We start from the raw sequence: 24,632 nt of genomic DNA on the forward strand, positions 1-24,632 counted from the left end.
GTTCTTGCCTTGCATTTAATTCTCGTTTTGTATTTTATTTTTTGTTTATTGTTTCTTGAGTTGTATTTTCATTGTCGCTCGCTGCGTTTCAGTTGCTCAGCTGCCCAACTGCTCAGCAAAATGAATTACAATACTTACATACTCACAATCCCATTTGTAGACCAGGCTCTCTGGCTCATAATTTTCACTAGTTTGTTTTTCTGCTTCGTCTTCTTCGTTTACTTGGCTGAGTAAGGTCATGAGAATTGGTTAAGTGGCAAGTGGACGGGGGATGGGAGGAAAAGCTACATTTGAGGGTTGACTCTTTTATTTATGCTTTTAATTTCCTTTGTTTTCATTGTGTTTCTGTTTTTTCATGTGTTTCGTTGACTTCTCTTTTCTCTCTGTCCTAGTCTTTTTTTGTGTTGTGCTTTGGCCGTTGACACAGCCAATATTTGAGAACTTTGTCAATGTCTGCATTTGGGGTTTGCCATTTGGGTTTATTGCCTGGAATTTTGAGTGAGTTTTGTCAGCTAGATTTGTTTGGCACACAAAGCAGCTCCATAACAAGGCCACATCCTTTATTGCTCCCAGTTACTTTTCAATATAAAATCCTTTTTCCAATAAGCTTGCAATTTTTGGATTTCGTTTGACCCAGTATATATTTTTATAGTTCTTTGCGCAACGGCCCCGTAAAATGTATATTTACATGGGTTCTTTGACCCTGTAAATAAATGAAACTCTTAACGTTAAACTTTAATTTACTATGCTATAATATTTAAAATTATACGTTAAAAACAATCTTTGTGGATATGAAACAAATTATTTATTTGTTGAAAATATACAATCAAAATTGTAGTTTTTCTGATCGAATTAAAAGTAATATTAAAAAAATTGGAGAAAAAAATAAAGTAGTCTTAAGACAATATTTTCATGCGCAAGGTTGGTTCCCAAAGGGTAAATTAGTTAATTGAAATTTAATGTAATTTTGTTTACATTCCCTCAACTGTTTGTTAGCTTGATAATTTAATATTTTATAAAATGCACATTGATATTCATTTAGTTCTTATGCCGGAAATCATTTAAAATTTAGGGAAAAACTATAAAAAATATACTTAAATTTTGAGTCAAAGTTTATTTTAACGACATATGCTAACAACGTGTTTACCATACGCATCTCTTAATGCACACCGTTTTATTGGCCATCAGACTTGAGGCACTAATGTGGCAAGTCATTTTCCTTGTTCAAGTCTTTTAGGGGCACCCATTAAAGATGTCTCGGCTATGGAACAAAACAGCGAGACAGATAGGAGAAAATACTCTCGCACACACATAGACACACACATTCTTATATGTATATGAAAAAGCTGGGTTATTGCTAATCAACTCACGTTTTCGCTGCTCGTTTCAAAATGTATTTTGTGACGCCATTTTGAAGTGAACTAAGCGACACCGCGTCTGCCATGTGCTTATCAGCAGGCTTATCAAATTCATCGCCATCCTTTTATTTTTCAAGTAGAAAGTCGGCAAGGGCAGAAGCAACACTCGACAACCGGTTTTTATGTGCGACACTATTACGTTTCCTTTTTAATAGTTGTGTTTTTTCGTGTTTTTCTTTCATTCCGTATTTTCGTTGGTTCGTTCGTTTGTTGTTGTTGTTGTCAGTCGCTGATTAAAAGTTGAAGCTGATCTCAAGTACATCCGTCAGTTGGCAAGTCAAGTCACGCATTGAATTGCCTTCTCGCTATTTATAAGCATTGTCTATATCATTTCGAACCTCCCCATCGTTGAGTTTCATTGTGCCTGAGTCTGCTCGCAGTTGTCTGGCAGCGACATGCGCATTTATTTGATTTACTTTGTGTCCTCAAAGGAATCCACATGAAGCCAATGTGAAAGCGGGTGGCAGGATTAGTAGAGCTTCACTAATTCAGGGAGCGTCATTGTCTCATCTTTTATCTCAATGCTGAAGCAAATGATTACTAAAACAGCCCGAAGCATTTTTAAAATACTCTACAATATCTATTTCTTAAATTTAGAAATTGTTGATTACAGAATTGCGAATAGAAAATTCTTTAATATTTGCTTCCTTGTGGTCTTCGAAAGCAGCCACAATCAAGCAACGATTAAAGTGGCCTGTCAGTTGCAGGGAATTCAATTTCGGTGGCAGCAGCAAAAGCAACGTCGACGCTTGCGGGCTTCCAAGAGTTGTGATTTAACACATTGTTGTGCTTCGTCATTTGCCAGCCTTATTTTATGGCAGATCTACACACCATTTGCATGTAAGGTTTCGCCCCGGCTTCAGAATATTCCGAATTTGCCACAATTATATTTTATAGGAGTGGCAGACAAAATAAATAAAATGTATATGGTATATGGCCCTCCTGAGACCCCAGAGACCAGATAGGACCCCATTCATTGGCCACCAGCACCACCACCACCACCACCACCCAGGTTGAATCTAATTTTCCGCAGATTTTGCCATGTGGCAAGGCAAACTTGCCCAGCTGGAGGAATCCTTGTCGCATTCAGTTGTGGTTTAGTTATCCCTGTCGCTTGGTTGCCTCGTTGCCTGCATAGTCCCTGGCTTTTGGACTCTAATTTGCATGCACTTTTCTAGCCAACACTTTAAGCTGTCCCCAATGACGCCTCTCCCTCCCCATCCCGCTCCCTCTCCATCTCCAGGGCTCCAAAGCGAGAACAGCAGGAGCAGTCCTTGTGTGGCTGCTATGGCTACTGTTTAAATGACAGCTTTGTCTTCGATGCAGGAAGTGCCGTTCATAAAATTGGCCAACAGATATAAGTGGCCCAAAATGCACACACTCCCTCACACACACATACACACACATGGCTGAGTGAGCCAAAAAAGTTGTGTGTGTGTTTGGGGAAAAACACTTTTCTTAATTGGCAACACACTCGAAATGCGAGGAGAATTTAACAGCTGTCGGTTAGGTGAAAAAGGTGTATGCGGATTTATGGATAGCAGTACAAGAGACTCTCGAGTTCTGGATGGGAGTTACTCTAATGCCCAGATAATTGCAGTTAACAGTTGGCATATGACCATTTATTACATGCCACATGCTGTTGCTTTATTTTAAACGCTTTCGGGCGTTTACCATTCATGTGACGGTCTCAAGGATTAGTCACAGCCATGGCCACAATGTGAGTGCCACAGAAACGCAAGAGGCACGTAAAAGCGCGTCAAGGCGTCATTGTACACTCCGTGTCTCTCTTGGTCTCTCAGACTCTCTCTAACTGTCTCCATGTCTGCCATAAATCTTGCTAACCTGCATTGTCCTGCGGCTGCCACCGCCGCTGCCTTCGCAGCCTATGAAATGCCAGTTCAACTTGCCCATAAGTGGCTTAAATGTTGAATTTCAAACACAATGCGAGAAAAAAGGACATGGCCGGGTCCGCAGCAGAGAACGTAGCATTGTGCCAAGTGCCAAGCATGTGCCTGGCTTCGCATTGCAGCGCATCCGTCGCCATTCCCTCCCTCTGCACACATCCCCATCTGGATTGCCATTGCTGCCGCCTGTGCCGTGTGCCATGAATGTCCTTATAAATTGTCTGCAATGTTAAATGTTGCATGCGCCTCTCAGCGTGGGTTGCCTTTGACTCTGCCCGCCAACCCGACTGTCCGTCCGGCCGTCTGTCTGTCCGCCTGCTCTGACTGCCTGCCTGCCTTGCACCACAGAAATTTATGGCGTTGCCACACAACGAACACCAACTTGCAACGGCAATGGCAACGAGCATTGCAACAGCCCAGAACGACTCTGCCACTAATCAGCACACGTTTTAGTTGCCGCTGCCAAGCAGCGGAAGCTCAAATTGTTAAAAGCAATAAAGCTAATAAGTGATGTGGCAAATGTGCGGCCTCTCTTTGTCTCCCCCCTATCTCAACTTTCCATTTCGCCTCTGCCACAGCTCTTTTACCCCCTTCCATCAACTCCACCATCACAATTCTTGTCCCTATCTGGGCTTATGTTCTCATGGAGGCTTTTAACCATAAAAGACCCTGTGCCACTTCTACATACATATAAATACTACATACTATGAATGCCATTCGAGATGGCAACGTGAATATGTTAAACAGATAAAATTCTCTTCGGATCCACATTTTTAAACTTATTTAATAGTGATCAGATACGGAACAGTGTAGTTAAAAAATGATTAACAATTTATATATTCATTTATTTTAAGTTTTTAATAAGAATTAGTAATATGAAAATATGATAATGAACATAATGATTAAAATAGTATATATAGTTATACACTAATCAGAAAAAGTCTGCGTACACACTTAATGCGCATCTTTGATGTTAAATAAATGTAAAGATATTTATATCTTGTTGCTTTCAGCAAATTTTGTGATACAAATACTCAAGTTTTTAGAAAACAAAACTAAAAAAGGGTTTATTTTAATATCTTAAAATTATATTTTAATGCAAGAATAATTTTGTAATTGCTTATTTTATAAATGTACAAATATGCTAAACGAAGCTAACATTGTGTACTATTCAACACTTAAACAAAGTTTTCATTACCATTTCTCAACACTTAAAATAAGTTATTATTAATTATTATTATTATGTAACACTTAAAATAAGTAATCATTGCGTACTTCACAGCACTTAAAATATGTAAGTATCATAAGAGAAGGAAGAAACTAAAGAATCGATAATCAAGTAAGCGATCAATGTTAACACTAACGTTGTGAAATAGAACCAAATATCAAAAAAATTATGTAAATACACCATTTTACAATTTACAATTGCTATTTATATGGTGTACATTGGTATCGTTACACATTTAAACTACAGCAGCTGATTGAAGTTGAGTTAAATATGCGCGTAGTTTTTAGTAGGATTTTACAAAGTTTTTGTAAGTAGCAAATGTGCGTCATGTGGTCCATACCTAACTCTTGTGTGTCGGTGTGTGTGTGGGTTGCCATTCCCAACAACGGGAAATCAGCAATTAGTGACAGACAGACCAGTCGCCCCTCCAGGCGAGAGAAGCCAGCTGCCGCCTCCGCCGCCCCAATCAGTGGGACAGTCACGCATTTCCGCCAGCGCCAACTGCTTCCGGTGGCACTTTGCACTTTGACTTGCCAGCCGCCAATCCCCCAGCTCCGACCGTTCTCCCCGTGCAGTGGCTGTTTGCAGGACCTTTGAGGGCCACCTTATATCTACAGCCAGCACTGTTACCTCGTCTCCTTCTTGTACTGCGTCATGTAATTTTATGACTAATTAGTCAGCTACTACGTCAAGTTGGCAACTACATAAACACCAAGTAGTGTGTGGCAAAGGACACGGTGTGCAGGGGCAGGGACATGGGCCGGAACACAGTGCGACTTTCATGCAGTTTAAGTTTATAACAGCTGTGGGCGTTTCTTGATCATGGGGAGGCGTGGCCATTTATTTGCTTTGCTGCGCTTTTAATTGCCCTGCCAGCAGAACATTTTTGTGCTGCGTTTTTATGGCATGCGTCGACTTCCACATCGACGTCACCGTCATCATCAACAGCAACAAGAGCAGCAGCAGAAACAACAACAACAAAGTGAGCAACACAAATAGCAACAACAGCAAACATTTGCCTCCGGTCTGTCTACAAAGTTGAGTTGCAGTTTGTTAGTTGCCTGCTGCCAGTTGGCTTCGTTGTGCTCTTTGTTGCCATACCGAATCGACCCCACCGACGACTACTCCAACAATCTACAACATTCTTTGTTCTTATGGCTTTGGCTTTGTGTAATTTTGCAGCACAAAAAGTACAAAGCAGAAGCTTGAAGACATTTTTGATCCTACCCCCGCAGCAGCTTCAGCTTCAGATCTAGAACAATTTGCGGTAATTTGTTATAGCTTTAAGCAGATTTTAAAGAGTGTTTTCCCCTCGTGTTCGTGAGTGCAGTCAAATCCAACAAATATCAAAATACAAGTAGTTGTAATCAGAGTGCAGAATATTCAGTAATCGGAGCGGCTTGCAGCTTATAGGGGCTCTAATTAATTACAGTCGTGTCATGAATATTAGCGAAAAATTATGTGAAATTTGCAACTGACAAAAAGACGACAAATGATTTCCGCTGTTAAATTATCCACTTCCGTTGCATGTACATCATTTGTATTCCACCCCGTCCTCTCCCGTGCCTGCTCCGCCCTTAAATGTCGTCTTTCAACTATGAACAAAGTTGGCCAACACCTGCAACATGACCTGCCCCCAGCTAAAAGTGGCTGACAGCCGAAAATGGGCTAAACGGAAGATGGCCTGGGACTGAGGTTGGTTCGGGTTGCTGACGTCGCGTCGCGTTGCGTTGCGTCGGTTCATTTGGGGTTGAGTTAGGCGTGTCGGGTTGGGATGGCTGGATGGCGTGTTGAATTTAAAAATACACACGAAATTTAAATGACAAGCAACTAATGGAAATTGTTAACAATTTCCAGTGGCAGGTGGCAAAAAGTTTTCAACCAACGAACCTGCGAGTTCCCAGCTGCGTCAGCCTTTGCATCAAAAATCAGCTAACATCACAACAAATGGCTTCATTTATTTGCGTCTTTTGTGCAATGTTAGCGCGACTTCCGGCCAACAGAGAAATCGTGGGCGAGAGAGCATTTGAAGAAATCCTGATTTACGTTCCATGCGAAAGTGTGAAAAGTTTACCTTGAAAAATGCTGCCAACAACAACGAAGCAGCAACAACATATTATGTTTATAAAAGTTAAAGTTGAAAGTTTCCAGAGAAGTTGTCCTGGTTGTTGTGCTGCTGTTGCAGCACTTGCCATGATTAAATGACCAAGAGACGTCAGTGTTTTTGTGGTTATTTTTTTGTATATCTGGATAAAACTTCGAAAGGAGTTCCCACAAAAGAGGAAGCTCTTAATTTGGACACACTAAAATTGCAGCTGCATTGCGACACACCAAGTACAAAAAAAAAAAATGTATTAAATAGCTTCCAGTGAAGATTCCGAAGGTGTCACCTCGGAACTGCTGCCGGAACGACGTGATCTCTTCCTTATACTGCCATCGGGTGTCACCATATGTTTCTTGAGATCTATTTCCTCAGTGTTGACCTTCAAACAGATGTCGATGAACAGGCATAGATCAATGCTCTTCAGCTTTTTGGCCAGCCTAAATGCCTCGTTGAGCATTTCCTTTTGTTTTTCAACCTTTCCAAGAATTGTATGTGCCTTACAGGCCACAAGAGCGCTCAACACGGCCCAAACATAGCTATTGCACCTAAGGGCTTCTACGGAATTAAGGGAGCATATTAACTAACAAGTCGGTAAATGAGAACGGTAAAATAAACAAACTGAATAAGTTAGTCCTCTTTTTTTTTAAATCACTTTTGATTTTGTTCGTTCTTGTTCAACTTTTCTCGTTTCTGATCTTTCGTTCGTTTGTTCGATTTCAGTTGTTACTTTTATGTGTGTTGTCTCTCTTTTATTTTAATGGTACAATTTTATTAAAAACAAGTAAGAAAGTTACAGTCGAGTGTACTCGACAGTGAGATACCCCCTACCCATTCACACTAATTGAGAACGTTATGGCAAAACGCTGGAACTTACCATCTATAGACTTGCGGGCCAATAAACAGCATGCATCGAAGGAATTAATGTTTAAATGCGCCTGGGCGTATTCATGGTAAAGATAACTGCGTTCAATGGGATACTTGGCAAATCTCATCCGATACTCATAGCGTGCAGAAAGTTTTCTAAAAAGTAAAATGTATGAAATAGCATCAACATTCGCTTTATGACTTACTTGAATTTTTCTGTTTTTGGATCAACAACAAATTGCCGCCTTAAAAATATGTTTTCATATTTATTCTGTCTGCTCAAATCTAGTTCTGTTGGTATCTTAAAAAGTTTCATTAGACGCTGTCGGCCACCCAAAATTTTCATGTCTGTTGGAATTTTGTATTCGTTAATGCGGGCCAAACCCAAGTAGTTGTAGACCTCATTAACGAATTCAAATTTCCAGGGCATGATTCGATTTGTTTTGACTGTCACATAATTGCCCATGACCTCATCAACAAACTTTGTCAATTTCTGCAAAACAAAAATTGAGAATCTCCCAGTTGAACAATTTTCGTCATGTCAACTTACGTTCATTTTGTTAGACCGGATTAGATTTCGTATGGTTCGCAGTATCTTGAACATGTTTCGTCGCGTCTGATATTGAATGCGAAAAAGATTCTCTTGCTGATACAGTTCGTTTTTACCAGCATTGCGACAATACATTGGACAACGCGTATGTAACATTTTCTAGTCGAAATGTATTTTAGAAATTATTTACGAGTACGTACGTATGACGATGGAATACTTACGGTAAATGTTCGCGCTATTTTGTAACTATCCTCCGCCATCGACTTTAAGTTTGCTGACGACTCGGAAAATTGATCTATCAAGAGATTCGGATTTTCGCGCAATTCCTTAAGGAAGCCAACATCTTGCCAGAATTTGTCCAAATATCTTTCATTGTAGATCTTAAACTGACGTTTGCGTCTGCTCTTCTCCAGAGGCACAAGAAACTCTTGCTGTGTGACAAATGTAATAATTTTGGGAAACGTCTTTTAATGTTGAGCCAGTTTCTACCTCAGTTTCCAAAATGCTAAGCACATCGCATGCAGGCTTCGAGGATTTTGTTATTCTGTTACCTTCTTTCATATGCATCATCTTGTTAATAAGACGATGAGCAGCTGGCGATGTGGCATCTGAAAGCGCATCATTGATGTTTTCCGTGATCTGCAAAGTGAGACGCCCTCAATTGGACAATTATTATTAACAATTACGCTCGCACTTACCACAGTCAAGCGGTTTTGCACTGGTTGTACTTTGGAATAACTAAATAGCCTCATATTATGGTGAAGGCTACGCAAAGCATTCTCAAGTTTGTTCGATTCGTATAGTGAATCGCAAACCTCCAAGTTAACTTTATGGTCAAATCCTTTTGGATTGTTATTTCTCAAGATTGCTGTAAAATATAGAAAAGATAATCAAATGCTATAGATAGGTGCCATATGTAAGTTATTTGCCACCTTTGGCAAAGCTACAGTCAAGAAGAGCAGCTGGCGCTCGTCCCTGCATCCTTTTCACATGAGCTCGTCTTCTCAAAGCGCTAGTATCATTGGGGTCTAAGTCCATAGCCTTATTCAAATATCGCATGCTTGCTGGAAGATTGCCCGTACGCTCGTAATAGATGCCCCAATCTGTATACATACTGCACAACTGACTATTGGACCATTTAAGCATTTCCCATGGCTGAACATGAGGCTTTAATCCGGCTAAAGGTACGATTGCCTCGTTACTTCCGGACATTTTAAAATTAATAAAAATGTTTTAAAATAAAATATAAAATCTACAAAAAAAAATTAAAAAAATCATGTAATAAAATGTGTGTCGGCAAAACAGTAACTGATTTAAGCATATTTCAACAGATGTTTCTATCACTTACAGACAGTTGCTCAAATGCTTACTATAAAATTATTAAGTATAACTAGAAAACAGTAATAAATGGTACATAACATACATATGTATATATTTATTAAACTCAATGCATTGGTTGTTAATTCACTTTACAAATGCCTATTTTTTTATTTCATACCGCCTTAAATCTATTTTTATGTTATTACTGATGCCTCTGAGATCAATAAAATTTCTATTGTTATCAGCAATATGCGTCAGCGTGTAAGTTTGTGAAATTGAATTATAATATTCCAACGGCGTTCCAGGCAACACGTTATCCTCAGTATTATTATTTATGAGATTATTAGCAATATTACCCAAGCAAATGGGACGAATATTGGCAGAGAGTTTGAAAGGATTTATCATTTCGAGTATCACCGTACGATTTCTGCAAATATACAATTAATCAAATGTAATACGGTATAGTTATATTTACGACTCACCTGCCAGCATAAATATGAGAAATCGTCATTGTATCGAAGCCGTTCTCCTCAGCCTGGTTAAAGCCAATTGTATGATTGCCCAGCACAGTCAGTATTGCGTGAGCGGGGGGGGATCTGAAGCGAAGCAACTGGCAGCAGTAATCACATATCTCGGATCTATTATTGTGCCTAGGCACATATATTCGTAAACCTCATTGTGGGTATGTTTGTAAATGCTGACAATCCACGGACGACCTTGGACTGTGCTAAATGTCTTGCCGCAATCAGGTTTACATTTGAAGGTAGGAGAACTGAGAGGTTTACGTTGCCACGAGCCAGTAATGTCACAAATTTGATTTCCGCTTGGACGATGATTATTATTAGGTTTATATCCAGTAGCACAATGAGCTTCTATTTCTGTGTTAACATAAAGTGGATCTTTTGCACAATCTTTGACCTGTCCATCGAAGATGCAAGTCGCTTCAATGCTAGGATCGTTAATGATCTTGTAACGTTCGCAGGTCTTAATACATTCAGCCCAGGATGCCCTCCATTTGCCCTTATCACATGTATTTACGTCGTCACCTATTAGTCCATATCCCTCGCTGCATGAGAGACGAACCGACATCCCATGGGGCACTGGATTACCATTGATGTATGGCATTGCATTGTACATGCTTTTCAAATGGATTACATTTTTATTATATGGCACACTGCAGCTTTCTTCATTGCCTAATAGATCTGGAGTCTTAGTTGTAAGTAATTCAATTTCGGGTCTATGAATAACGGAAGCATTTGTAATCTTCCATCGGGATATAGACCATTCAATTTCCAACGGTTTTTTATTCCATTTATTGCAAATAGGGGCCAACTCATCCGAACTATCGCGACAATCAATATTATGATCACAAGCAGCTGTTCTTGCAATGCAGGCTCCGTAGGAACAGCGAAAGGATTCTTCCCCACATTGCGCTCCAACGCATAATTCATTAGACTCATCTGACCCGTCCCTACAGTTCTCAGTTCCATCGCATAATTGAGTATAACGTATACATTCCTTGGATGTCAGGCATTGAAACTCCGCATAAACCTCTTTACTGAAGGTAAATGCAATAAAGGCAATGCAATACAATTGTAGAAACATATGTAGGTATGCTTACTTACCGACAATCGCCCATCAATTGATTTTGATCCTTTTCTGCACAATTGAACTTAAATTCATCTGTACCGTCCCAACAATCCTGATGACTATCACAATATTGCTCTTGGCTGTAGCAGCCACCATATGAGCATTTATGTACAGGACAATTCATTTCATGACACGCCTCAAATGATTCATCACTATAATCCTGACAATCTTTTTTAAGATCACACATCGAAGTAGCAGCTATGCAATCGCCATTTCTGCATTTGAATTGATCTTCAGAGCAGCCATTTTGAATTTGTGAAGCCACTGAAAATATGATCATTTTTTTAATGTGCAAAACTTAGAAAAACTAAAAAAATATTTACTAATTTTACCAATTTGTAATAAAAGAATACTAATAGCAAGTAGTTCACAAAAGCGATATTTCTGCATCTTAAATGCGTATTAAATAACTATTCCGCTTTATGTTGAGTCAACTGTTCTCGTGTATGAAACTTTTTATACTGATTATCGAAATAATTCAATACATTGGCTATCAGCTTATTCAAATGAGGGGCGAACATTTTATTGACGTCAGTGGAAAAATAGAGCGATAAGGAAATTATTTCAGTTGGACGCGAGCTGGAGCAATGCCAACTCGTGCAATACTGCAGGGCTGATGTGTGGCTCTACTAACAGAAACTTAACCAAATTCGTCATGCAGCTTTCAAGGAAAGACTGCAGGCTAATGCTGGCATTTTAACTGGTCACTGTCTGTCAGATGTCCGTGCTGTAAAGCTGGGTATCACGAACAGTGATCAGTGCAGGAAATGCAACGAGCCCGGGGTTAAGGAAACACTTGAGCATCTTCTCTGTAGATGCCCAGCGTTATCCAGACTCGGGCTAAAATACCTCAATTCGCCGTGCCACAACGATCTTCGTGACGTTTCACTGCTACCTCCTAGGATGCTGCTGGCTTTTGCCAAACACGCATCCATATTGTGCGACTTCTGAGACGAAGATACACTCTAACGCTATGCTTTGCCCCGTACAGGGGCAGCCGGTCCCACATAACCTAACTTAATGAAGCTTAGTGGTAGTAGACTAAAAGTTGCCAAGAATTGCTTCTGCCTTTTTGTATTCAATTGTAACCCATTTTTATGCCATGCACCCAATTGTAAGGGCCGCCTTTAATTTGCATTCAAATGTTGAAACTAGTTTTTAATCAATGGGCATGCAACGAGAGCATATTGAAAAATTGAAGTGCAAAAAAAACTCTTTGATCAATTCACTAACAAAGCCGTCAAATGTACAAAAGTAAAAAAAATATTCACGAACAAATTGAAAAACTATGAATTTGAAATGAAAGTGTGTGCACTTGAGTGTGTGAATGTTTTGATCGACAAGCCATGCAATCGGCTCACATAAATAGTGGTGATTGAAAGACTGACTAGAAAATGCCCTACGTAAATTAAATAAATAATTATAACAAACACAGAACATATACTGTATAAAAATTAATAAAAAAGAATAATGAACGTCTAGGAATATTTTTCCCATTTAAATTTTGAATTTGTTTTTAGTATTTTCTATTATTTTTAAATAAAATTGTTAAGTTTAAGAATATTATTAAGCCTTAAACTTCTAAAATATTATTTTTAATTGGAATTATTGTTAAATGAATTTATACCAAATAATTTCAGTTCTTTCAAATGTGTTTCAAAAATGCTGTGGACGACTAGCAGAAAGTATTGGATTATATATTAAAATACTTGTGGAACAGCAATGGCAGCGTTTGATGTTGCATCGGGAAATGTACTGTGGAACAGTGGGAGAAAGTTTAAATCGTGTGCAGAAGTGCACTAGTGACAATGGAATTGTTTGTAAATTGACAACAAAATGCGCTTTTGTCATTCAGCAAACAGCAAGCGGCAGCGTCAAGCGGCATTTTACATGGCCAAAGGGGCGTATATTTTATGTGGATTGACATGCGCTGACGCACACACACACACACACGTTGACATACAGACTTTCAGTTTATCGTTGTAAAATTTTCTTTATTTGTGATGTTGTTTAGTTATTATACCCGATACCCCTGATAATCTCGAATATTTTGCACTCTATGGTATATTTTGAATGTAGTTTCATATAAATATTCTTAAAGTCGCTTTTGGTAGTTTTTAGTATTTTATGGAATATTAATTTGGTATATTTCAAAATTAATACCAAACTTTGTTGTTTCTATTCAAAATGGGAAGCGGGTATCTCACAGTCGAACACACTCGGCTGTAACTTTCTTACTTGTTTTCTATTTGTGTGTATAATTCTTATCTTTTAAACTTCAGTATAAATTATGTGATTTTGATTTAATATAAATTTATACGAAATAGTTTGAGTTCTTTCTTTTGTGAATCGAAAAGGCTATAGACGACTAGCCGAGAGTGTTGAATTGTAAAATAAAATACTTGTGGAACAGCAAAGGCAGCCTTTGATGTTGCATCGGGAAATGTACTGTGGAACAGTGGGAGAGAGTTAAAATCGTGTGCAGAAGTGCACTAGTGACAATGGATTTTTTTGCAAATTGGCAAACAAAATGCGCTTTTGTGATTCACCATACTGCAAGCGGCAATTTGCATGGCCAAAGGGGCGTATACTTTATCTGGATTGACATGAGCTGATGCACACACACACACACACACATGCTGACATACAGACAAATGAGCGCAAATTGCACTGTCAGTTGTCGTTGTAAAATTTCCTTCATTTGTGATGTTGTTTAGTTTTTCTTCTTCTTTTTGCTGCTGCTCAGTCACAACTGTGTCAGCAACAAGAGCGAACACAGATAAAAAGCATTTACATTAGGAATGTGCAACTATTTGTACATAAACTTCTAAAACTTTATCTAAAATAGTAAACTGTTATTCTGCATGTTAAGTTATACTTTCACAAGAAAGACCGAATTGTTATTATCAAATTTAAATTTGATTTATGACCATATTAAATTTAAGAATGAAGAAAAACTTTACTTCGTACCCACTAAGCATTTCCCTAGAGAATAATTATAATACCCTCAGCAAGCGTACTATTTACATCCCCATGGGAGTGGATATCGCCAACTAATTACAAATTCCCAATGGAGCATTTACTTCAATCAGGCCCAGATTATTGTAATTTAATACTATTATTTATTATTAATATCAATTGTATTTTGAAAATTACTATAATAATTTTAGGATTGAAGTCAAGTTTTGCTTTGTACCGTTGCGTGTAAGCATTTCTCTAGATAAAAATGGGAAAATAGCTGTCGTATTGAAAATATATGTATTTATAATGATTAATGTATAATGATTTGCGTCAAACTAATTCCCACAGGCCATTTATATAAATATTTGAATTTTACCAATACCATAGCATTGTACATAATTATTTATTATTATTTCCGCCAATGCGACAAAGTGCACGATAATGGAAACAAAAGTCTTGAGTAGTTCTTACTTATGGCATAAAATCAACTTGTAAACCTACGGGTAAGAAACATATTACTCAATTAATAAAACTTAAAATTGTAGAGAAGAGCATCTTCAACTTTGCCCATATCCCTTGTGCACTTAGTTATGAGCAGATACCCGACCGGAACTCAAAACACGATCTTGCGGCCATTTAAAATACGAGGAAATGTGAGAGAAAAAAGGTCAGGAAAACTTTTAGCAAAGTTTCCCGGCGACTGGCGAGCGAGAGAGCGAGAGACGTTGAACTGTTGCGGTATATGTGAAATGGAGGTCATGGGAGGAGGTAAGCTGGCTCTTATCCAATTAAGTCATAACTCAATATGTGCTGAGAGATATGCACTTGGTCATTACTTAGGCAAAGGCAAAAATTTAGCTCTAATAACTTTTGAGCTGGAGCTTTCTTCCATCCACTTTTTGGTGGTGCTCCGCGCCAAGCAGATAATTTTCACACCACCCATCTTCTGCAACTTGAACCAGACCCACATCCAGTAATAACGCCAACAACAGCAGCACGTAGTCGTGTAATTTGCAGGCCAGAGTTTTCGGCCAACATTTTAGTTTATTCCCAGCATCAGAGCTACCCAAGCTTGTGCCTTGCCTTGGCTTGGCTTCGCTTGGCTTTTACGGCACCAGTGAGACTGTGCCACAACTCATTTGGCGTTGACCAGGTCTATGTTGTTGTTGTTGTTCTTGTTGTTGTTGTTACTGCTTCAACTTCCCGTCTTGTCGCCCACAGTTCCTAGTGCGAGTGCGAGTGTGAGTGGCTGCGAGCTGTTCCAACTCCATCCATCTGCAGATGAACGCGCGCATAAATTATTCATTTGTAATGTGCAGGAGCTTTCCTCGGCGAGGACGCAGGACGAAGGTCGAAGTGTGTGCTGTCTGTGTGCACTTTTGGCACAGGATATGACACTGACACTCAGCGCCCGACGCTCGTCCTGCGTCAACAACTTCCTTGCTGGAACTCGGACTGGATCTCGGCGGTCTCGGCGCTTTTGGCGTTTACTTTGGTTTGTAATTTCCTTCTGGAGTTTGCGACGCCAAAAGGAAGGCAGCCAGAAATGGCGAAAAACCCCAAGAAATACACAGCAGGGACAACAGCAGGCGAAGTGCATTGCAAATGACGATTGCAACAGCCCCAGTCTCGGTTGCAGTTGCAGTCGCAGTCGCAATCCCTATCCCAATCCCAATCCCAATCCCTTCGTTTTTACAGCCCGACCTCGGTTGGTTTACCACTACTCTTTGGGGAGTCCCATTGCTGCAATTGCAAACTTTAAAGTTTGCTCAGATCTCTGCAGCTGTGTGTGAAAAGTTTCATTTGTGAATTGAAAAATTATTTCTAGTTTCATATGCAGAGTGTGTCATTTACAGGCGAGCCAAGAGCAGACAAGTAGACAACTCGACAGCCCACCGAGCCAAACAGCATAACCATTGACAAAATGGAAAGTTGTTGACTTAGTTTCCGTTTCTTTGGACTGTTTCCGGTGCAGCTGCCCTAGCTGCCTCTGCTGCCAGTGCCAACCAACTTCGTGTGGCCTGTGTGCAACATAATTCTCGTAGAAGTCTCGAGTCTTTCATCTTAGATGTCAGCAAGAAGGCAACACTTTTAATTATGAACACGCCTCGGTTAAATTGCAATTCACGTCTTTTCTACGGCCGCAAATTTTGCGTTAAATTTCATAATTAAAATATTTTAGCTTTTGCGGCAACATTTTAATCATGTTTTTCCTGAGGTTTGAAATTTTGCCTAAATTCGTAAAGAACTAAAAATTCAGTTACATTTGCATTTATTTATTATTAACTTGGCAAATTTGTTGAAATGAATAGCATAAATGTAATTCCGAAAACTTACTCCAATTAAAAATACAACTTTTTTTTACGGTATGATCTTATATTATATAATATAATAATTTCAAATTCGTAAGTAAGTGTTACACACAGCGAATAAAATCTCCAAACTTAAATAAGAAATATGTTATGTAATCAATGCAAAGCAATGTCGACATCGACATTCTTAAAATATGATTGTCTTTAGGATATAAATATTCTTATATCAAGAATATAATCATATTTCATGAATTGAAAGATTTCATATTTTAACTCACAATACAAACACTTAAATCAAAATGCAAATTTTTGTATTCCTGCTACCCATAATAAAGCTACTATAACCTTTCTCCAACAGGAAATGTATGTAACAGGCTGAATGAACCTTTTCGGACCCCACATAGAGAAAAAGTATATATTCTTGATCAGTGTCAACAGCCGAGGCGATAAAGCCATGTCCCATGACTGTTCGTGTGCCTGAACACATAGATCTCAGAGAGATGGAGATATAATTTGTGGACAACACCTATTTTTGTTGATCAAATTCGTCTTAGAGTTTTGCCACTTCCGCCTCAAAAATGGAAAGAATATCAAATAGCAAGCGTAATCTTATTGTCTGAATTACATAATATGATGGCGATTAGATAAAAAACAGTTATTCAAGACCTAATTTTAGAGATGAGAATGGACGGCTTCTGCAGTTGAGTCTAAATTGTTTTTATTCACAGATATATTATATACTTGTGTAGAACGAAGTATGTATATCAATATAGCAAATAAACAGAAAATAAAATAGGAATATTTCAGTATTTTTCGGTATATAAATGATAGTATAGCACTGCTTTCCTTTTATCAAAATCCGTTGGCAGTTATCTCAAAACCAAGCACTCTCGATTGTAGCCTTCCTACTTACTAAGATTGCAATTATATATCATATATGTGTTTCTCAACAAAACATATATTTCTGCGAACTGTCGCAGCTCTGATGTCATATTTGATAACATATTCTTAAGCATTAATAAAAAATATAAACAATATAAATATATCCCCTCATGTATGTTGATAACCTCAAGATCGAATACAAACAAGTAAGAAAGCTACAGTCGAGTGTACTCGACTGTGAGATACCCGCTACCCATTTTGAATGTCCGTCTGTCCATATGAAACATTGTATCTCAGAGACTATAAGAGATTGCCATAATCGACGGTATTTGTTATGTTTGCAGATCAACTTTCTTTCAAAAAATTTCGCGAGTTTTGGTATATACAATAATAACTATAGAAATTGTGATTTCTGAGTGCGATCAAATAAAAATTGTCGAAGTTATATTTTTAGTATTTGTGAAGTCTATTTGGTATACTTTGACAATAATATTTAGCTTTTATTCAAAATGGGTATCGGGTATCTCACAGTCGAGCTCAATTGACTGTAGTTTTATATATATATTAAAGCATTAAATCTACTTTATAAGATTAAAGTTCAGAGTAAAGTATAATTTTTTTTTTAATTCTCCTCCTGTTTTTTTAACGCCATTATTTATATCAATTATGAAATTAAATTGGTAAACAATTAACCAAGAAATAGCTAAAAACTTAAACCAAAATAGATTTTTTTACCAAAAAAAAAAAAAAATTAATTTTATAAAAAATTTGCATAGGTTATTGTTTATTATATTTATTTGGTTAGTTTATTATTGTATATATATGCATCGAACTTTTGACACGGCAAGTTGGGCAATTCTGAAGTGATTTTTACTCTAACCACAAACGAGCTGTTGCCTTTTTTTCATGTTGACTTGTTATTGTAATTTATTAAGCTTGTCATGAAGTTGACTGCAATTTACCGCAGAATTGTCAACAAGCTCGCCTCACACATACGCCTACATCGCCACACTCATACAGTTGCACCGAAACAGTTACATATAAAGGGCCGCAGACTCACACGTGTGCTGCAAAAAGCGGAAACGGATATGGCAACGCGGTTGGCTGTCTGTGACTATTTACATACAGACATATCATATTGTATGTATGCTTGTGTATATACATAAGTGTGTGTTGCCAGCACTTTGACAAATATTCCGTGTTTGTATGTATTGCACATGTTTGTGGGAGTATTAACGGATGCAAAAGTTTGTTGCTGAAAATAAAAAGGTTTCGAAATTAGCAAGTAAAATATGCACACAAGCGCCATAAACATACCTGACTGTACTTTTCCACGGATGCGTAACTTTAACGGAAACAGACTCTTGCGGCATGTGTCATATTTAATTCATGTGGTACCATTCTCGACAACCAACAATTAATATAATTTAGTTGACTTTGCGTGCCACACAAATATTGTAATTACTTTGAATGTAGTTTTTTGAAGCTGATTTGGAACTTTCAGCTTGATCTCAATTTTGTAGAAAGATCAGGTGTTATAAACACACAACGACATCAAATCAACGCGCTGTAATCATAATCAAAGCAAATGTAAAGTAGACAGTTGGGTAGCTGAGGCAAACAGGCAGATGCACGGATGGACGGCTAATTAAAATGGCAAATCGTCAACAACAACAAGCAGAAGCGTAACAATGACCCACGACTACAAGAATAACAAAAACAACAATAACACAAACATCAACAACGACGACAACGACGACGACGCTCGTCGAATAACAGCCAATTGGCATGCAAATTTATGCACCAACTGGGCCCTAGCAAAGGAAAAACCTCCCAATGACCGAAACCAGACCCAAATCCAAACCATGACCCAAAAACAAAGCGTCCAAATTATGCAGAGTACATGCAGACAACTACAACTACAACTACTTGTGCTACAGTTACAGTTACAGTTACAGTTATAGATGCAGATACTCGTTCAGTCGCAGTCGAAGATACAAAATGCGGATGCGAATGCATTTTGCAGTTTGGAACTGCAGCTGGTGATACACACATGTTGGTAGCTTTTCAGTGCTCGACCACGATTAATTTGTTAGCTGCGTTGCATTTGGCCAAACGACAAATAAATTTTAATTTGATTAACGATTTAACGATTTTTTTGTTGAGTTTTGGTCGTGTATGGGCTGAAGTTGTTAGGTTTTTGCAAATTTATGTCAATAATCAAAAATAGTAAACAAAGCTTCGAAACATTTTTTTTTTAGTATAGATAAACTTCAGAAAAAAAGCCCATAATTATAGATATAAGTATTTTAATTCCAAATTATGCAGTCTGTATTAGCAATATAATAAGACACATAAGACATGAATCAAATTTCATGTAAATACTTCAAGATTTGGACAATTTATGATAAACATTTATTAAACAACAAAGAAATTCTAAATTCCATTTATGTAAAATAGTATACAATTAAATCGTTAAGCCACAAAGTTTTATAATTTGATTTTGAATTGAATGTGAAATTATTACTCATTAGTTGGAGTATACGAATTCAAAATTAGCGAATTTTCTACCCGATCATTTCGATCATTTCGTTGTTTCGCTATGTGGGTTTGTTTGTGTTCAATTCAGTTAACAAGTCAAGTCATCTGATAGGTTGGACCAAAGGCCTGCCAGCGCTTATTATCCTTGTCACGTTCTAGGACTAACGCGTTTTGGCTTTGTTTACGGTTTGATGTTGATGCTGTTGCTGCTGCTACTGCTTCTGCTGCTACTAATGTTTCTGTTGTTGCTCTTGCAGTGCAAACAATTTACCAGAGTGCTGCAATTCCTCGCAGGTAAATGCACACACTCACCAAAGCAACCACAAATCACACACCCACACACACCATCTGTGAAGCCTGGCAGCGAACTATCAGTTGAATTGACTATAAGCTATGGGCCTCAGAGAAACTACTGCAACCGAATACTAGTGTGAGTGTGTGGTTGCTGTGGATATGAATTGAAATTGAATCAGTTTGCGCTCTAATCTAGTTTGTCAGCCGTGAAGTGAGGCTATTTTTAATCATTGATAATTGATACGCCCCCTTTTCATTTTTCAGTACTCACTTCATAAAGATGTGTACAAATAAATAAAATTGTATTTTGTTCAGTTCATTATACTCACAAGCAAAAATCACTAAATTTATGGCATTCTTGAAGTTGGAAAATGCATAACAAGCTTTACAAACGTTATTGAAATCTGAGCCATTGAGAAACAAGTGGGAAAATTACAGTCGAGTGTGGTCGACTGTGACATACTCGCTATACATTTACAATAAAACCATATTCTACAAATATACCAAATTACTAAAATATACAAATTTGGTATATTGATTTTATACTACATTCCAAATTACCCATAGAGTACAAAATGGACCAGATTATCAACCTAAGTAACTAAGACCCGATTACAGAATGAGTTATTTGCCATACAAAAGTTTTTCTTAAGTAACTTCTACAATTTTGATCTGATTGCAACCAAATTTTTATGACTCATTATTACTGTAGTTAATAATATACATAGCAAAAATCGACTAAGTTTCGAAAATTGAACAATTGCCAATTTGATTTTTTAGAATCTCACAATGAAGAAATGCCTATATTTATAAATTTTCACTTAAATTATTATTTAAAATCACACACTTTGATAGAATTTAAAAAGAGAACTAAAGTTCTTCTGTCTGCTCATGCACCTGAAACTTCCTTTGTACCAGTCATGGCTACTTCTCTGGGTTGTTGTCTGTTTCCGTGTATCGTCCTCGACATTTATCAAGTGTCGCCTCATAACGGCAGTTGCTGCCTTTTTTGCTGGTGTCACACCGAATCTGTTTCTATAGAGCAGAGCTGACCGACACTTGTCATACTCCACGGCATGTTTAAATGAATGGGCGGCTCATGTGATACATTTTTGAAGTGTGCTCTAGCCGGCGAGACATAAATTTAAATGAAGCTAGAGCATCGCATAGATCATGTACCGTCTGCTTGGCTGGCCGAGATACAAACTCATATAACACACACTGACTGGCATTGTCACAGTTTCGATGTCAACAGATTTGGGTTTGGCTCTTAATAGAGACGTTGGTATAGACACTGTGTGGCTTGGTCATTAAGTCAATGAATAGTGGCCAATGCCTTTTCGGATAGTGGCAAAGAAATAGAGAGAGGGAAAAAACAAAACTTACGCAGACAGCAGAAATTAATTAGAAACACAATAAATTACTCACACGACAGAAGCAGCAGATAAACAAACAAAAATCACAAGATACGGCATTAAATGACTCGTTTGGGCAGAGTTCATTCACAGCCAAGAATATGTGGTGTACAATTTGAAATTATGCTCTAGAAGGAAAAATCAAATATTTTCAATTTTTGATATCGATTTTCTTGTAATTTGGAAAGTCTAAGAATTAACATGGTTAAGGAAACTCATATGAATGCATTTATACTTAAAAAAAAATGCCTTGAGAATTCTGTTAAAAGCGAAAACGCAAAAGTTCAGATAGTAAAGAGAATGTTCAGAAATCACAGTGGGGAATGAAACAACAAAAAGAAATAGAAGCAAAAAGAAAATCGTGCACAGATTTTGTACGCAAAGAAACTGAGTAGAAAAAGCGAAATCAAAAGCAAAAGCAACAAGAACTATAATTTCCTAAAGGACTTAATTATTTTATAATAAGCACATAACACAAGCGAGCTACAAGCGCAACGCAGCCCCCCAAAGGCAGCAGAAAACGAAACTACAAAAAAAGATGATGCTCACGCTGGAGTGGTGGAAAGGGGAGAGGAGTTGTGTTGTAGTATAAGGCAAGCAGGAAGCCGTGTAAATGCAGCGCAAAAGTTTCTAAAGTTTTTCCACTCGGCAATCGGACAGAACAGAACAAAACAGGGTGAGAGGGGAGCAGAACTCAAGTAAACGGAGACAGCATAAATTGTGAAAATATTACAAATTGTTATGTCTTGCTTCCACAGCAACCAAAGCGGATATCTCTCTCTCTCTCTCTCTCTCTCTCTCTCGCTATCTCTCTTTCTCTTTCACTCTCTCACAATCTTTCTCTCGCTAACACGATGTCGCTTCCACTATCGCTTTATTAATATATGGTTGAATGAATTTCAGCAATTAATATTGATTTGGAAAAGTTGTTTTTATACTTGCGGCCAGATTTTGAGTCTGCCCTAGTGCCTCGGCTGACATTAAATAATTGCAAATGTTATTAAAGAACATCAAGTGAACACAAAGCGAGCGACTTCAAGAAAATAACGAAAATGTTTTGTAATTTTATAAACAAAGTTAATTTCATTTGGTAAATGGAGTTTTTATTTCAATCCACAGAATGACAATTAGCATTTAGTTTCATTGAAACTTTACCCAGCTGAGCAAATTGCACTCAAACTGAACACAAATTAAACAGCGCTTTGCCTTGCTTTAAAACATATTGATGAAACGTGGATCATATTAAATCAGGTCAACAGACTTCTATTCTATTAAATTTGTGTGTATTGTATCCAACAAACTTTTGTTTACTTTGTTTTATTTGGACATACTATAAAGCTTATGTACTCTTTCTGAGATTAACATAAACCAGTTTATGCTGGTAACATTATGTCTGTGCTTCCAGCGCTTAATACGGTAATCGCAATAGAATTAGATGTGCAGAAATGCCATTACACAGACGCCCCGGTAGCCGTCACAAGCAAGATACAAACATTTAAGCACTTACAAAACAATATAAATTCATTCAGAATGGCAAAACTATAAGCATAACCAATAAAGTACATTCAGAAGCCACCACATGCAGACAGGACACAACAACACTAACAGCACCAACATCAGCAACATTGACAAAAACAATGCATAAATAAACGGCAATGCCGAACAATTGATACTTTGGTAGAGGAACAAGCCAATGGCTAGGCAGGCTATCGAGAACAAATTCAACGAATCTAGTCGAATGCCAGAGGACCGAGGAGCGAGACCCTAAGAGCCGAGTAGACATGTAGTTAAATGCCAACACACCAACAAGCTAAAAGGCATTAGGACCAGAAGAGGAGAGAAGGAAGAAGATCTGAAGAAAATTCATTTGAATTGCTAAACAAACACAGGCCGATGACGATGATTACGACGACCATGATGATTCCGAGGACGAACGAACTTAATCATTTTGTAAATTTGCATAATTTGACGTGTGTGCAGAAGTAGTTGGCCAGACAACTGAATATATCGAATTTGATTGAATAAAATACAATGTATGGATGGCTAATGTGTTTGTATATATTTCAATCAACTTTACTATCAATTCGTCTGCTCTTCACAACACAATCGATTTTCATTGAAAACAATATATAAATTGTAACAGAAATACATATTTTAGCTTTCGATTGAAAAGAGTCATGAATCTCTCAAATAATAAATTGCATAAAATTATATCAATCGATATGTCAGTAACTAAACTTTTTAATATGATTTGATATGCGATTCATTTAAATTTGTGCACATGAAATTGACAGAATAAAACAGAATAAGTAAACATAACCTCACTTAGTGAAATTTAATAAAAACAAGCTACAGTCGAGCTCGGTTGTGAGATTACGAGGTATTATTCTTAAAATAAACCGAATTCATATACCGCAAAAAACTAAATATGCCGAGGGCTATTTTTGGTATAATAATAATGGGATAATAGGTAAAATAATAATACAATTTTTATCTGATTGCAGCCAAATATTCAGGAAAGATAAATACTGTAACTATTATTATGTATGTACCGAAAATCGAGGGTCTAGTTTCAAAACTACGCTTGTAAATCTTGTTGTCCCGATTTGTCGGGGGCTAAAGTGGGCATGGCAAAAATGTGATACAAAATTGATCAGCCTGCAAAAATAACAATTACTGTCGAATTATATGTGTATCTCTTATAGTCTCTGAGATCTAGGTGTTCATTATATATACTTTATTGGGTCAAAAATACCTTTATAACACATCGCTCAATAAGTCCCCGGCCTGACATAAAGGGGCAGTAGTAAGCAAACATAGCAAACATATACAGACATTTCCTGTACACAGAAAGTTATAAAACACTTTTACCAACGGGTATAATTACATATACATATGTACTATACATACATATTTTAGCTCTCGATTATAAAACAATTTATATTTACCAAATATACTATTATATGGGTCTCGATTTGTTCGTAATAAGCCTTTTTAATACGCGTTGATATGCGATTAAAACAAGGAAAAACATTTTAAAGTGTAAATATAAAATACACAAATACACAACTTCACTTTGATAATTAAAACAAAAAGTTTTTTATAAAATAATTGACACTTAAACGAGAAAGAATAGTTAACTTTCTTTACAAATATTAAATAAAAAATTCAATTCATTTCTTTTAT

General features: G+C 37.4%; 2 protein-coding genes across 3 annotated transcripts; both read right to left on the reverse strand.

Annotated features, from left to right (window-relative positions):
* Window positions 1-289: 289 nt before the first annotated feature.
* LOC133837149 (uncharacterized) lies at window positions 290-9,377 on the reverse strand. 2 transcript variants are annotated; one of them, XM_062267824.1, is made up of 8 exons: window positions 9,004-9,377; window positions 8,770-8,939; window positions 8,561-8,710; window positions 8,293-8,502; window positions 8,072-8,230; window positions 7,728-8,014; window positions 7,532-7,677; window positions 290-703 (listed from the first exon to the last, which is right to left on the reverse strand). In XM_062267824.1, the coding sequence occupies exons 1-8, from the start codon at window positions 9,281-9,283 to the stop codon at window positions 561-563; spliced, it is 1,545 nt and encodes a 514-aa protein (XP_062123808.1). In that variant the 5' UTR covers window positions 9,284-9,377; the 3' UTR covers window positions 290-560. The 2 variants fall into 2 exon arrangements, with proteins under 2 accessions (XP_062123808.1, XP_062123807.1); XM_062267823.1 differs by lacking the exon at window positions 290-703 and adding an exon at window positions 6,775-7,212 and having other exon boundaries at window positions 9,004-9,376.
* A 137-nt stretch (window positions 9,378-9,514) lies between these two features.
* On the reverse strand, window positions 9,515-11,492 carry LOC133837150 (modular serine protease-like). Its single transcript, XM_062267825.1, has 4 exons — window positions 11,374-11,492; window positions 11,017-11,305; window positions 9,874-10,949; window positions 9,515-9,818 (listed from the first exon to the last, which is right to left on the reverse strand). The coding sequence occupies exons 1-3, from the start codon at window positions 11,429-11,431 to the stop codon at window positions 9,962-9,964; spliced, it is 1,335 nt and encodes a 444-aa protein (XP_062123809.1). The 5' UTR covers window positions 11,432-11,492; the 3' UTR covers window positions 9,515-9,818; window positions 9,874-9,961.
* Between the last annotated feature and the right edge of the window lie 13,140 nt (window positions 11,493-24,632).

The sequence above is a fragment of the Drosophila sulfurigaster genome, chromosome 2R, assembly GCF_023558435.1.
Source record: "Drosophila sulfurigaster albostrigata strain 15112-1811.04 chromosome 2R, ASM2355843v2, whole genome shotgun sequence".
Taxonomy (NCBI): Eukaryota; Metazoa; Arthropoda; class Insecta; order Diptera; family Drosophilidae; genus Drosophila; species Drosophila sulfurigaster.